We start from the raw sequence: 15031 nt of genomic DNA on the forward strand, positions 1-15031 counted from the left end.
CGTCCTACAGTATCTCCGTTTTGTGGAGACGTGCGTATTTGCGTGGCTGTCCCAAGTGATCAAAAGGACACCAGCAGGTACTGATGTAATTTCGTTCAATGATAACGCTTTGACATTAGCCTACTACAACTTCGTATTCATTTCCTAGAGGTCGGTTTTTAATTTCACCATGTGTTGTCAAGACAAATAGGCCTATGTAATGGTTGGGCAATGCGCTCACCAACAAGTTCTACATCAATATCCACTCACCTCACTCACATCACCTCACTTTAACTTCAACCCTACGCAATATTTGTGTTTTAATTGCCCAAGACAACTTGGTAAATTCTACTTCAAGCAGAAAGCTGACAACCAAGAGATATCCGCTCACATAGCTCACAGGCGCTGCAGTAGCAGTGTGTACGTGTGTGAGAGTAAACCAGAGAGAGAGAGAGAGAGAGAGAGAGATTACTTAATTGCAGCTTGGTCATGGAAGAGCGCGGAGCGGGGTTTTGCACAATGCCTTTCCTTCTTTTTTAAGTGACTTTATATAGGCTACCGGCACTTTAAACGTTTCATGTGACCTACATGAAACACAAATCTGTTTATTGCTTTTCGACATTTTCCTCCAGTTATTATACTGCGTCAAAAATAGCCTACGACAGCAGGAAAGATGTGGACAATACCCAAACCCCGATATAAGAACTGCAACAAATTGGATACAAGGGATGAAGCCGAGATGGCCGTGAACATTGGCGGGGTGAGGCTAGTTTTAGACGGCGATGTGCTTAACCGCTACCCGGAGAGTCGACTTGCAGAACTGATCAACTGCTCAACTCTGAATTACGACGTTATCTACTCACTTTGTGATGACTATGACCCGGGTAAAAAAGAGTTTTATTTCGACCGGGATCCCGACGCTTTCAGATGCATCATTGACGTGTATTACTTCGGTGAGATTCACATCAAACGAGGTATATGTCCAATTTGTTTCATTAAAGAGATGGAGTTCTGGAAAATTCACCAAAGCTATTTGGACGAGTGCTGTAAAAGTTACCTGACTGAAAAAGAGGAAGAGCTGGCAGAGATTGCCAACAAAGTGAAGCTTATCTTGGATGATCTAGATGGGGACCCTTCTGTCAACTGCTCAGCGCGGTGCCTAAAGTTCATTTGGAAACTCATGGAGAAACCGGAGTCCTCTTTGCCTGCGCGCGTCATCGCCATTGCATCTTTCCTCTTCGTCCTTGTGTCCTCTGTGGTGATGTGCGTGGGGACCATTCCAGAAGTCCAAGTAGAAGACGAAGAGGGGGACCTTGTGGAGCACCCGATGCTGGAGGCCATCGAGACAGCCTGCATAGGCTGGTTCACCGTGGAATACCTGCTGCGTTTTGTGTCCTGCCCAAACAAACGGCACTTTTTCCTCTCCTTTATGAACATAATAGACTTCATGGCTATCATTCCCTTCTACGTGGTGTTGACCCTTACTTACCTGGGTACGGCCATGATGGATCTGGCCAAGGTCCAGCAAGCGGTCCAGGCGCTTCGCATCATGCGTATAGCCCGCATCTTCAAGCTGGCGCGCCACTCCTCTGGGCTACAGACGTTCACCTATGCGCTGAAGAGGAGTTTCAAAGAGCTGGGGTTGCTCCTTATGTACATGGGCATAGGGATATTCGTGTTCTCAGCACTGGGCTACACCATAGAGCAAAGCCACCCGGAGACCCTCTTCAGTAGCATCCCACAGTCCTTCTGGTGGGCTATTATCACCATGACCACCGTGGGCTATGGAGACATTTACCCCAAAACCACTCTAGGCAAGTGCAACGCAGCCATCAGCTTCCTGTGTGGGGTGATAGCCATCGCGTTGCCCATTCACCCCATTATCAACAACTTCATCAATTTTTACAACAAGCAGAAAGTGCTCGAGACCGCGGCCAAGCACGAGCTGGAGCTCATGGTGTTGCAATCTAGCGAGGATTCGCTGATGAAGGCAACGCGCAAGTGTGGTGCAGCGTGTGCGTTGGAGAGCTCGATGCGTACCTCACGTAGTGATAATTGTATACCACTTCTCGAGGAATCGACCAGGACTTTGAAGTCGAAAGATTATTGCTCGGAAACAGAATCATTTTAACTTGGTAAAGAAACATTCTATAGTGATGTGTTTCAATAGCTAGGTTTCCATCCAATTGGCCACAGATGTTCATGCGAATAGTCTAAAATCCGCATAAAAACAATATGGCATGTTCCCACCAAATTGTTCCCACCATGTTTCCATCAAATTGACTTGTAGATAAAATGCTGTGCCTGATGACGTAGTGCACATAAAAATAGGGTTAAATGGGTTTCCATTGCATTTTCAACTCTACTGATGTTTTTTTCATACAAAATGTTGAGTTATTAAGCGAGTGTGCCCACTCTGGTATTGGCACGTGCGCTCGAGCGTGCTGGCGCTTGTATAGCCTACACGATGAGATTATTAAGGACAAAAGAGCGAGATTTTTTTTATTTGTCAAACAGCAGACCGTGTCACCAGAATAAGACCCTCGATTTTTATTGGAAAGGAATATCAAGCTCATCACCTTGCACTTTCACCACCCTGTGAAGTTCATGATAACTTTTCTTAATCTATAGCCTAATAAACTGCATGCTTTCCCAACCAGTTATAGTGGGAGGACCACACAACATGTCATTGCGTGACTCCAAGTTTACTTCGATATGAGGGTTATTATATCAATATTTGCGCATAAAAGCGTTTCCACCGACATTTCTCGCATAATTAATTTTACCGACTAAAATATCGCACCTTGTCTAGCGTATTTTGTTTTGTCCACATTTGGAATGTTTACCGAAACATTTTCTGTTTCCATCGGGCCTTTCATTAAATGTTTTATCCGACATGCACTTTACTGGCATAAAAAGGTTGGATGGAAACTTGATTAATCAGCTATTTCCTCCTGTTGTTACTTCGCCTTTATGTGGGTCTACAGCCAAAGACTATCTTTAACAGTAATCCAATGCAGGACGTTTTCCTTTGAATTGAGTTTTTCGGAGAGAATTGTAGTAGTATTATTTATTCAATAATTAGCATCGAATAAAGCGTTTGCATGAAAAACATTGACGCGGGCCTCATGAGTATCCAAATCTGGAGACAGGCATACTAATGTGGAGCTGAACCACCCCGTTCCCATCCCTTAGGGAAAGGTGCATTCTGAGGAAAGTAGTTTTGAAATGCAGTGCTCACAACTGCAGCCCCAGTCATATTGTTCCTATGTCTTTGATGTTTGTATAGGGGTTAAGGGCATGCCTGTAATTATTATACCGGTGCACAGAACTTTTATGCGCAGATAGCCTAGTGGATGTATTTTTTTCCAGTCCAGCCCGTGTGTGTTTGTGTGTGTTTGTGTGAACGTGCGTGCGTGCGAGAAAATGCTGTCTCCATGGGGAGAACAGTTCAGAGAGTGGCTACACTCGCCTACATGCTGGGTTGAGGTCCACATATGGATGTGGTATAAATCTGAAGTCAAAAGGACAGATTCAATGTGTTTTGTTTGCCGTTTAGCATTAAGTAAAATATCAGATAGGTGTCAGATATGCCAAACAATTTGCAAAAGATCTGAATTGGGCTGCCTGTGTAAACGCAGCCCTAGTAGTCTTTTACTGCGAATTTATTCGACCATGAAAGAAAGAAAAAATGGAAGATATCGCAGGTGTACTTGAATTGAGCCCTGTGTCATCCAGTCACATTCTGTTTACATCCATACTAACATTTTTGCACACTCTCTGCCACACAATTGCTTGACTGATCAGGCTAACAAAAGTTGATCTGTTAAGATTTGACTCTCAGAGCATATCTTTTCTGGCTTCCTTCAACCAAAAGCACACATCCACATTATCGATTGCTCCCAAACATTACCTTTGCTGACAAACACATAAATATTCTGGCTCCCACAGTGTTCATTTGTTGGTCACCAATGACACGTATCAGGGAGCAGATCTTCATCTAATAGCTTTATTTTAGGGACAAATATTAAATCATGTTATGTCCAAATGAATGTATTTGACTACAAAATAACTTCTTAGAAGGAAAGACCAGACATTTACACAGACATTTTTATTAGCTGCAACCTTTACCACTCTATTCACATACCTCACCTAAATGTCAAGGACATCACAATTGTTACTACTTCTTGAAGGACCTCCCCTGTGGCTCAGTTGGTAGAGCATGGTGTTTACAACGCCAGCATGGTGTGTGCAACGCACCATGCATTAAATGAAATGTACGCATTCACTATTGCAAGTCGCTCTGGATAAGAGCGTCTGCTAAATGACAAAAATGTAGTATGTATATTTTACACAAAGATTATTTTCACTGATGTTCTTCAACAAGCACAGGTTATTTGCCCATGTCCTAGTATTCTTAATCCATAATGTATTGAATTAGTGGACAATGTCTGCATCATAGCTAAGAGAGAATGGCCAAGACAATCAATATGGAGTGAAGCAGGGTGTAAACAGAAACAATGGTTTGAATATGCAAGTGCACATCTTTCTCCACACCATCGGTGGAATGAGGTTATTTCTGTTTCCGTGGAGAATGTATTCTGTCTCTGCAAGGAAAACAGCCTTTTGGTTACATTGAAAATCAATAAAATACAATCATGATGACCATATTAGTCAATTACATAAACCCAGGGGCTTAATTTATAAAATATTCTTACGCACAGCTCTGATCGCAAATACTTTGAAACCCACGCCAACGTTGGGATTTTTAAACATTGAACTTGACACTTATTTTGAACTTCTTTTTTACTATTTTCTACATTGTAGAATAATAATGAAGACATCAAAACAATGAAATAACACATATGGAATCATGTAGTAACCAAAAAAGTGTTTAACAAATAAAAACATATTTTATATTTGAGATTCTTCAATGTTTGCCTTGATGACAGCTTTGCACACTCTCGGCATTTTCTCAACCAGCTTCATTAGGTAGACACCTGGAATACATTTCAATTAACAGGTGTGGCTTTTTAAAAGTTCATTTGTAGAATTTCTTTCCTTCTTAATTTGTTTGAGCCAATCAGTTGTGCTGTGACAAGGTAGGGGTGGTATACAGAAGATAGCCCTATTTGGTAAAAGACCAAGTCCATATTATGGCAAGAACAGCTCAAATAAGCATAGAGAAACAACAGTCCATCCATTAAACATGAAGGTCAGTCAATCCGGAAAATCTCAAGAACTTTGAAAGTTTCTTCAAGTGCAGACGCAAAAAACATCAAGCGCTATGATGAAACTGGCTCTCATGAGGACCGCCACAGGAAAGGAAGACCCAGAGTTACCTCTGCTGCAGAGGATAAGTTCATTAGAGTTAACTACACCTCAGATTTCCACCCAAATAAATGCTTTACGGAGTTCAAGTAACAGACACATCTCAACATCAACTGTTCAGAGGAGAATGTGTGAATCAGGCCTTCATGGTTGAATTGCTGCAAAGAAACCACTACTAAAGGACACCAATAAGAAGAAGAGACTTGCTTGGGCCAAGAATCACGAGCAATGGACATTAGACCAATGGAAATCTGTCATTTGGTCTGATGAGTCCAAAATTGTGAATTTTTGGTGCCAACTGCCGTGTCTTTGTGAGACGCAGAGTAGGTGAACGGGTAATCTCCGCATGTGTGGTTACAACCGTGAAGCATGGAGGAAGAGGTGTGATGGTGTGGGGTGCTTTGCACACTTAACCAGCATGGTTACGACAGCATCCTGCAGCGATACGCCATCCCATCTGCTTTGCGCTTAGTGGGACTATCATTTGTTTTTCAACAGGACAATGACTCAACACACCTCCAGGCTGTGTGAGGGCTATTTGACCAAGAAGGAGAGTGATGGCGTACTACATTAGATGACTTGGCCTCCATAATCACCCGACTGAGATGGTTTGGAAAGAGTTGGACTGCAGAGTGTAGGAAAAGCAGCCAACAAGTGCTCAGCATATCTGGGAACTCCTTCAAGACTTTTGGAAAAGCATTCCTCATGAAGCTGGTTGAGAGAATGCCAAGAGTGTGTAAAGCTGTCATCAAGGCAAAGGGTGGCTACTTTGAAGAATCTAAAATATCAAATATATTTTGATTTGTTTAACACCTTTTTGGTTACTACATGATTCCATATGTGTTATTTCATAGTTGTGATGTCTTCACTATTATTCTACAATGTAGAAAATAGTAAAAATAAAGAAAAACCCTTGAATGAGTAGATGTGTCCAAACCTTTGACTGGTACTGTATATAGTACATACACAAAGACTAATTATAACCAACGAATATTATATGCATAAACCTGTTGCACATTTTCTGAGAGTTACAGACTATGCTAATCTAGCTAATTACCTAGTGGGAATTCATTCCCTTTAAACTGGTGACAGAAAACACATCCTGTCACTTTTCAGTAGTCACTGGGGAGCAGTGAGTCAGAAGCATTTCCAAGGCCTCACAGGAGAACCCAGTCACTAATGATGGATTACCACTGAGGAAACTCAACCATCTTTAAGGGTATTTTTGGCATTGAGTCCAAATCTAGAAGGAGTGATTACGCACATGGGCTAAGTTATGACATTTTTCTGTACATACATGTTTTTGCCACAATGCTGTATAATGAAAAAAGCACTAGACAAAATATGTTTTAGATTCCTAATCCTGAATGTATTTGTGTGTAATGTTTGTAATGAAACTGTTGGTCAATATATCAAATTAATTAAAAAACACTGCCATATTGTCAAAAACATTGAGAGATATAGTTGGAACAGAAAGCTATTGCTCTGTCCTCTGAGGTATGTCTGAATAAATCAGCAGGTGGAAATGTGTTGTGTCAAATAACAAAGAGCCAGTTGTTGCAGTCTATCATGCCAGACTCCTATTGTAAGGTGACCTTTTAAGAATCCTTTCTTCTGCCTGGGGACTTTCAGCAAGCACTCAACCTTGCAGTTGCATGTATGGATTTTATTTACCTCTTTCTCTATCGCACCCACTCCCTCACTGTTGATCATGTCGTCTATTGGCATTTCAGATGATCCTGCTGGGCTTTTCAGGGTGGAAGCACTTTTGAAAATGTATTTTTTGGCGGGGCGATTGAAGTTTTTGCTTCATATTTTTAGGAGAAAAAATAGCTTTATAATCAATAATACATGTGTTGTGAAAAGGGCGCCGCCAGTTGGAGATGCTGCAGGTTGCTGACTTGATCCTCCTACGTAGTGTGAATACGGACTAAAACACTATCTGTGTGCTGAATATTGGTTTTTACAAAATAAAACATATCTTGCTGTGTTTTGACAATAAAACATTCATGGGTGTTAAAATAATGTGCATATTCTATATGAATTTCCCACAAATATTTACCTGGTCCTTTTTTGAGGTTTCTGCAGTCTTAGCCCTGCTGAAAAAATAGCATAGCCCAGCACAGGTGGGTGACCAGCCTTTGTTGTGTTTTCGCTGGTGACCAGCTTTTGTTGTGTTTCACTGGTGATCAGCCTTCGTTGTGCTTTCGCTGGTGACTAGCCTTTGTTGTGTTTTCACTGTCGATCAGCCTTCAATGTATTTTTTTCACTGGTGACTAGCCTTAATTTTGTTTTCTCTGGTGACCAGCCTTCGCTGTGTTTTTTTCTGGTGACCAGACTTTGCTGTTTTTTGGATACATAAGCTGGTCATCAGCATATGCTGGTCAATTAACATTGGATTAGTTTATCTTTACCAAAATAAAGGCTATTTATTCACTTACAAATGTGCAAAATGTATGCTATCTAGCATGTAAAACCATCAAATTGTATATGTTTGTCCAACACATCTCAACAGATTACCCACTATAGTAGTGTAAACATACACTGAGTGTACAAAACATTAAGAACACCTTCCTAATATTGAGTTGCAACCATGTTGACTCGAATGCATTTATCCCCAAACCCTATTCTTTCCTCATTCATTTTCCCCATAGGAATGGCTGAACGAACCAGAGTTAACTAATTTCTGGGTTTTAGCTGGCAAGCTTTATGGGGAGGCAGCATTTTCTAGCTTTGTCAAAAAAATTCATAAATGCATCTTAATTTAAACATCACACAACCCATGAAATAGTTAGCGAAACATCTTACTATTACCAGGCCCATCATTATCATATTTTCCAGCATGCTCTATTGCAGTTGGCAATTCAGAATTGTTTCTTTCAATATCTGTGTTTTTGCATGTCCATTGATTTATTAATGAATCAATTACTTTATCTTATGCTACACAAGGATAAATACCATACATTTTTCTAAACATATCTAATCTGTTAGTTGGACTCATTGCACCCGTTACTGAAATGGTTGTTGCAGTTAAAATGTGCCATTCATTCATCATTCTAACCCTGGCAGTCTTTCTGAATGCAGATTTTGGGAACCCACTCTGGCTGGATTCTAATAGCAATTAAATATCACATTGCAAGCCAGCATAATTTGACTTGATGCTGGTATTGCTTTAGCTTATGCTGATCACCAGTGTCCAAAACACAGCAAAGACTGGTCACCAGCAAAAACACAGCAAAGGCTGGTCTCCAGGAAACGTACAGCGAATGCTGATCACTAGCAAAAACACAATGGTAGTCAATTGGTAGTCAGTCCAGCTTGACTAGCTGGACCATGCTAGTCAGACCAGCTTGACCAGCTGGACCATGCTGGTCAGACCAGCCTGACCAGCTAGGCCATGCTGGTCAGTCAGCAGAACCAGTTAGACCATGCTGGTCAGACTAGCTTGACCAGCATCCGACCAACATTGACCTGCATAGACTAGCATGGACAAGCATAGACTATCATAGATCAGCTTGAAATTCATGCTGGTCTATGCATTGTAACATTTATACTGTTTTCTGGGGTCAAATAAAATCATAGACAAGTGCAAAAATACCAAGCGGACTGTCCTCACAGATGCCTCTATTCTTAGAATAAAACACTTGTATCTACAGACATAGTCTCTTGCGCCCTGAGTCTAGTACAGGCATGATGTGTAAATCAAAGACATTACATAAACATTTCTAAGGCAGACTGAATATACCACCTATTCTCCATGGGTACTAACTCGAAAAGGCTATATCATGTAGCCGAAGACTCCCAATAAAATCCTATTCCCATCTCATTTTCCTCATGTCTGAAGGGGAAATATAACAAACCAGTAAGTAGGTGATTACTCTTATGTGGACATGAAATGTCAATTGCTTGGCAAACTTGGACAAGTCAAATACCCTATCTGTAACAAATTAGTATATGCTGATGATACTACTATGTGTGCTATTGCCCCGATTGTTGATCTGGCTGTATCAAAACTGAAGTCAGATTTTAGGGCTATGCAGGAATGCCTTGCTGATGCAAAACGTGGGCTTAATACGGGCAAAACTAAATATGTGTTGTTTTTAAACTCTTAAGATGTTTCAGATGAAATACATGCTCACTCATTAGATGGTTCTCCAATTGAACATGTTCCCACATATAAATACTTGGGCATTTGTATTGATATGGATTTGACATTTAGAAAATTTGCTATTTAAGAAGCTAAGATTTAAATGTGGCTTTTTCGACAGAAACAGGCGGTGCCTTTCTCTAAGCAGAAGGATGCAGATTATTCAGTCAACCTTTTTATCTGTTCTTGATTATGGTGATGTTATTTATCAAAGTGCAGCTGCTACTACTCTTAAACATTTGGATGCCATCTACCATAGAGCCCGTCTTTTGTTACAGGCGACAGTGTGAAAACAACAGCATAATGTGTGAGCTCCATTTTCACATTCCATTTCTCAAAGACAGTCTAACTCCTCTTTAATGTCACTGACTGCAGAACTGTGTCCTCCATACAAACTGCTTGAGGGTAAGAGGAGGGAGAGAAGAGAAGTCCTTGGCGATGCTTATAAAGCAGTGAGTATTTGGCTTCACAGGTATTATTTCAGGCATGTTATGTGAATGTGGAGTTAATAAATGGCCATCCGGGAGGCTTGACATCAGCAGCCATTTCTTTATCTACAGTTCAGCCTTTCTAATAATGAATGAAGAAGACAGATCTAAATTATTCACATCCCCACTACAGTACATTTTCATTAATCTGTGAGGACTAATAAGTGCTTCACCTTCGTCCTAGCTATTAATAGCCCCTTACAAGAAACGGGGCTTTGGTACAAAGTTCATGGAGATAATGTATTTCACAGGTGAGGTTTTGGTTTCACTGAGATTGTGGAGACTGTTCAACCTGGATAAGAGACTTCTGTTGAGAGTCCATTTGATTTGTGACCCATTCTTCAATTCAGTTACACTTACTCCTGAAGTTTGGAAGTGCTTCATCACTATCAAAGGTGTAAATGAAAGCACCAAGCAATCTGCTCCCCAGCTAGGTCTAGTCACTGTCTGTCCGTCTGTTCTTAGAGGACAAATGTCCCATGGCCATTTAGCCTTTAGGAGGAAAACAGGCCCGTTTATTATGACGGAGCAGTTCTATTTCAAAGATTTTAAATGGACTTATTGTAATTCGGCATAAAATGTGCTTTTTAAAAAGAAACAAATATTTGGGAATGAAGCATTAAATGGTTTTAACATGTCCGTTATCTGCATAATTGGTCATTTGTTTGTAACACCAGAATGACGAAGAACCAAAATATAAAAAACATCAATTAATGCATCACACTATGTGCAGTTTAGTGATTACTTATGCAAATTAGACCTCAGTGAACTGGACAAATGATGCACGGGAACTGTGAGTAGACTAGACACAGTCTCTTAAACACAGTCCCTTACTGAAGTGATATAGAATGTTTACAGCTAGACAATGAAGAAAACATGGTACTGCCAGGGACCCAGTTGCTTAGACCTCTTTATTTGGGACTGGCGACGAGGTGATGGTGGAGTGGAAGGAGCAGTGGCGACCCATCATTTGAGACCCACCTGTTAAGCTTAAAAAATATATACAGCACCAGTCAAAAGCTTGGATACACCTACTCATTAAAGGGATTTTCTTTATTTTTACTATTTTCTACATTATAGAATAGAGAAATTATAGAAAAAAAACGTATCGGTCCTCATCGGCCATTGGACATAAACATTACATAACAAGATAGAAATCGCAAATTCAACATTGAGTGGTTTGGAAGGAATCAGTTGCTAACTGCGAGCATTACAAGGCAGTCACTAGCTTGCTATTCAGTAGAGTGGGTGTGTGGTCCAAGTCTGGGTTTAAGGGTCTCTTTTCCAAGGTTAAAAGGACAAACATTCAACATTGACCATTCTGTCAATCCAGCATGACTTCTGCCGTGTTCAAAACAACTGGAAACTCGGAATTGGGAAATCTCAGACTTCAGTGAGTTCAAGACAACTGGGAACTGGAAGAAAAAAAACTAACTGGGAAAATACGTTTTGAACGGTCATCCAACTCAGAATTCCAAGTCGGGAACTCAGGCCTCTTCCTAGAGCTTCGACCTGAAGATCCCTGACATCATGATGTAACCTTGTCCCAGTTGTCTTGAAAGCACCATAAATCCAGAGAGTGACAGACTTTGACGACAAAGTTTGATGACAAAATGTCTCAATGAAGGACCGCCACGCCACCTTCTTGTTCAAGTGAGTACAGCACAAGGTGAGTCCAAAAATGTTGTGTATGTTGCTGCATAAATGATGTAATATGACAGGGAGATATGTACACTGTAGTTAAGAAAGTAATACTAAGTGTATGTTGTGTAGTAAGCTGTTAGTAGCCCATAAGCCTCACCCTAACAATTTTTTCACTTTTCCCCTCATAACTTAGCCTAATGTTCTGACTTGGTGGTGCACATGTAGCCTATAGCCCGTTTTAGAGAAATGTCATCAAATATTGTAAGAGCTTTCATTGTCTGCTTATATGCCCCCATTAGTTATCCTATGTTTCTGACTTGGTGAACAGGGAGAATCCTGTAAGAACAGCTCATGTTCTGAATTCTGTCACTGTACATTTCAAAAGTACTGAACAAATAATCATATTGACTACGTCTGTCCTAGCTCACTCATTAATGTCTTAATCGAAATAACGGATTGCCTCTTATCTGCTCGTCATCCCCATATGCCATAGTTTGTACATCTCAATTGTCAGTAGAAACACCATTTGTTTAAGCAAGTCAGCCATATCAGCTATGTTTTTTTAAAAGGCAGTAAATGAAACTGAATGAACTGTTTCACTGCCAGACAAGGCTCTGCTGATAGCCAGGTGTAGCAGTGACTGCTGTTGGGACTCTGTTGTTGGAACAGCTTTATATAGGCCATAACAGTTTGTGGGCAGTGTTGTGTTGTGTTGTGTAGTGGCTTTGCTGGCATGCATCCCCCAATTTTTAGTTGTTGTTTGCCCCACCAAGATTTACATGCTAAAATCGCCACTGGGAAGAAGGGACATGGTTGAAAAAAGCAGCGCTTTTTGCATGATCAAAATGTTACCCGTGAAGTTTGTTCAAGTCAATTATAATTAATGTTCTGTCAACACATAATTTCAAAGGCCCGAGGCCCCCCTCCCCTCTTAGATATCTAATTCATGGATTAGGCTACTTTGCTGCTCTCCTTCTTTCATAACCACACATCTCTTTGTTCTTTTATTTTCTGAGCTGGCCAGAGCGCCCTCATGGTTTGTGAGCTCTTTTCTGGGTTGACACTGTCCCTGGCAAAGGAGTGATAACACCATAAGGATTAACTTCAGAGAAACACAAGAGTAAAATGACTTGAGAGATTGGATATCTGGTCCCCAAGCGCCCCTGTGGTGTAAATGAAGGACACACGGCTATCCTTCCTACACACACTGCATTTTACTGGGCCTGTAGTGTGTTCCACTCTGCTGATTATTGCTTGTGTGAAAAATAGACTCCAAGGTTATCCCATATGGATTACTAACTGTAACAGAGCCTGTTCAAAGTTGGTCTTAGAAGGCTACTGTATTGGCAGACCTCTAAGCCATTAATTAAAGACACACAAAACAATACCCAGTCATGTGGCTATAGGGATTCATAGTTTTCTATTTTTTGGATAATGTGATGCTTGCTGTCTGGCGTCCCTGTTGCCTGGAGATAGGTAAAAGCATGGGACGAAACATGTCATACACATACAAGGAAAAGGGACATCTACAAATGACATTATCCTCGCTTTATGCAAATAAATACATTTACAACATCCTTTGTATTGGTGTATTCTCCTTACATTCGGTCATTTCAAATAGGGTGTTTAATTAACAATTTCAACTGGGCACACCATTTCATTTCAATATGGAAAATTGGGTCGTATTTGGATGAGACGTTGATCAGTGAGATTGCAACCTATATTTACCCACTCAAAAAGACATCCAAAGGTTAGTTGAATTTCAAAAGTCTTATCACAAAGCTTTCAACCATCTAAAAACAAAAACAAATTCCAATGGAAAAACAATGTCAGATCTTTGGTTGAGTTGTCACTCAAATGTCTATTAATGCGCTTTCAACCATTTAAAAGCACAGAAAACTTTAAATGGGAATACAATGTCAGATATTTTGTTTATTTATACAACAGATGAATGTGTTATCGTCACTGTGCTTCATCTAATAGCAGAACCAAATGATCTGGATTGCAGTTGAGATTACATAAAAAATACAACTGATCAATGTAGTTCGAGATTTTGCGCAATTGTGAAGATCTCCACAGACCTGTGACGAATTATGTAGGCTATCTTGTACATGCACGCTTTATGATTACATAAGAAGAAATGTATAGGTACAATAGCCTCATTATGTGGCCATGGATGTGCTACTCATTTTAAGGTTGAATGTTACATTAGTTTGTAAGATTGCCTTAACTTTAGGCTATTTACTGTATTACAAAAGTAATGTTTAATTAATGGTGTTTGGTTGACAACGCAACCAAATATCAACATTTAAAATGAAATGTATCTACTGCTTGGATAGTTTCATCTGTGCCTACAAATGAATAATTGATATGTTGCATTCACGTCTCCACCTCAAAGTAAAAAAATAAGTTTAAATTCACATCAAACTTAAAATGCACATTAAAGTTTGATTTTATTTAGTCCCATTTTTTAACTTAGATTTTTGGTTGAGATGGAGAGGTGAATGAAACATATCAATTATTAATTTGTTGACAAACTGGAATTAAAGCCAGACTAAGTCAGTGGCACAGATGGAACTATCCAAGCAGAAGATACATCTCCTTCAAATGTTGATATTTGATTGCATTGACAACCAAACACAATTCAATATCACTAAATATCATTACATTTGAAGTCAACCAGAGCTTAAAAGCTTAGGCCTATGTATTGTATACATTTTTTTGAATTCTGGGTTGAATTGAAACAATAGCTGTTGATAACTTTGCAAATTATATATAGGCCTAAGTAGCATCATTGATGATATATGAGTGATAAAGTCTGGGAACATTTATTTGCTCAGTCAAAAACCTAACCTTTGGAATGACTTTGATAGCAACAGTGTATCTATTTAGTTTTTAACTGGAGCTCTCTCAACAATAATTTTCATGATAGCACATTTGTAATAGTCAGTGAAAATGTCATAGCTAAGCTAAAACCAAAGGGTAGCTGTAGGTAGATCAATTCTCCAGTAGGTGCTGCCAGCCTATATAACTTTGAAGATCTGATATTTTAAAGGTACAAATTAAACATATGTTATACAAGATTTGTCTATGTTTAAATTTGGTTACCACGCTGACATAATCCTATGGTTGAAATTTCAATCTCAAAAATGCAGTTTACATTGATGACTTTTTAAAAATCTAATGTTTTTTCCATATCGATTCCACGCCACAATACCTTAACAAATTACATTGAAAGAACGTTGATGATTCAACCAGTCTGTGCTCAGTGGGTTGTAAGTATAATAACAAAGCCTAAAAGCACAAAACAAACAGACGGTATAATTATGCAGGCCATTAACCCCGTACACTCGTGCCAATTGGCCTATATGGATAGAGCTAAATTGAAATGTTTCTTACAGAAATATATGGAAAGCATATGCATAACCATGGTAGCAATCAA

General features: G+C 39.8%; 1 protein-coding gene across 1 annotated transcript; it reads left to right on the forward strand.

Annotated features, from left to right (window-relative positions):
- The first annotated feature begins 426 nt into the window (after positions 1-426).
- On the forward strand, positions 427-2546 carry LOC106600612 (potassium voltage-gated channel subfamily F member 1-like). Its single transcript, XM_014192104.2, has one exon. The coding sequence runs from the start codon at positions 653-655 to the stop codon at positions 2108-2110; it is 1458 nt and encodes a 485-aa protein (XP_014047579.1). The 5' UTR covers positions 427-652; the 3' UTR covers positions 2111-2546.
- The last annotated feature ends 12485 nt before the right edge of the window (positions 2547-15031 follow it).

This window comes from Salmo salar, chromosome ssa01 (assembly GCF_905237065.1).
Source record: "Salmo salar chromosome ssa01, Ssal_v3.1, whole genome shotgun sequence".
NCBI lineage: Eukaryota > Metazoa > Chordata > Actinopteri > Salmoniformes > Salmonidae > Salmo > Salmo salar.

Excerpts from the sequence above, each read along its gene's own strand:
- LOC106600612 (XM_014192104.2), top strand. The coding sequence starts at position 653 with ATGTGGACAATACCCAAACCCCGATATAAGAACTGCAACAAATTGGAT.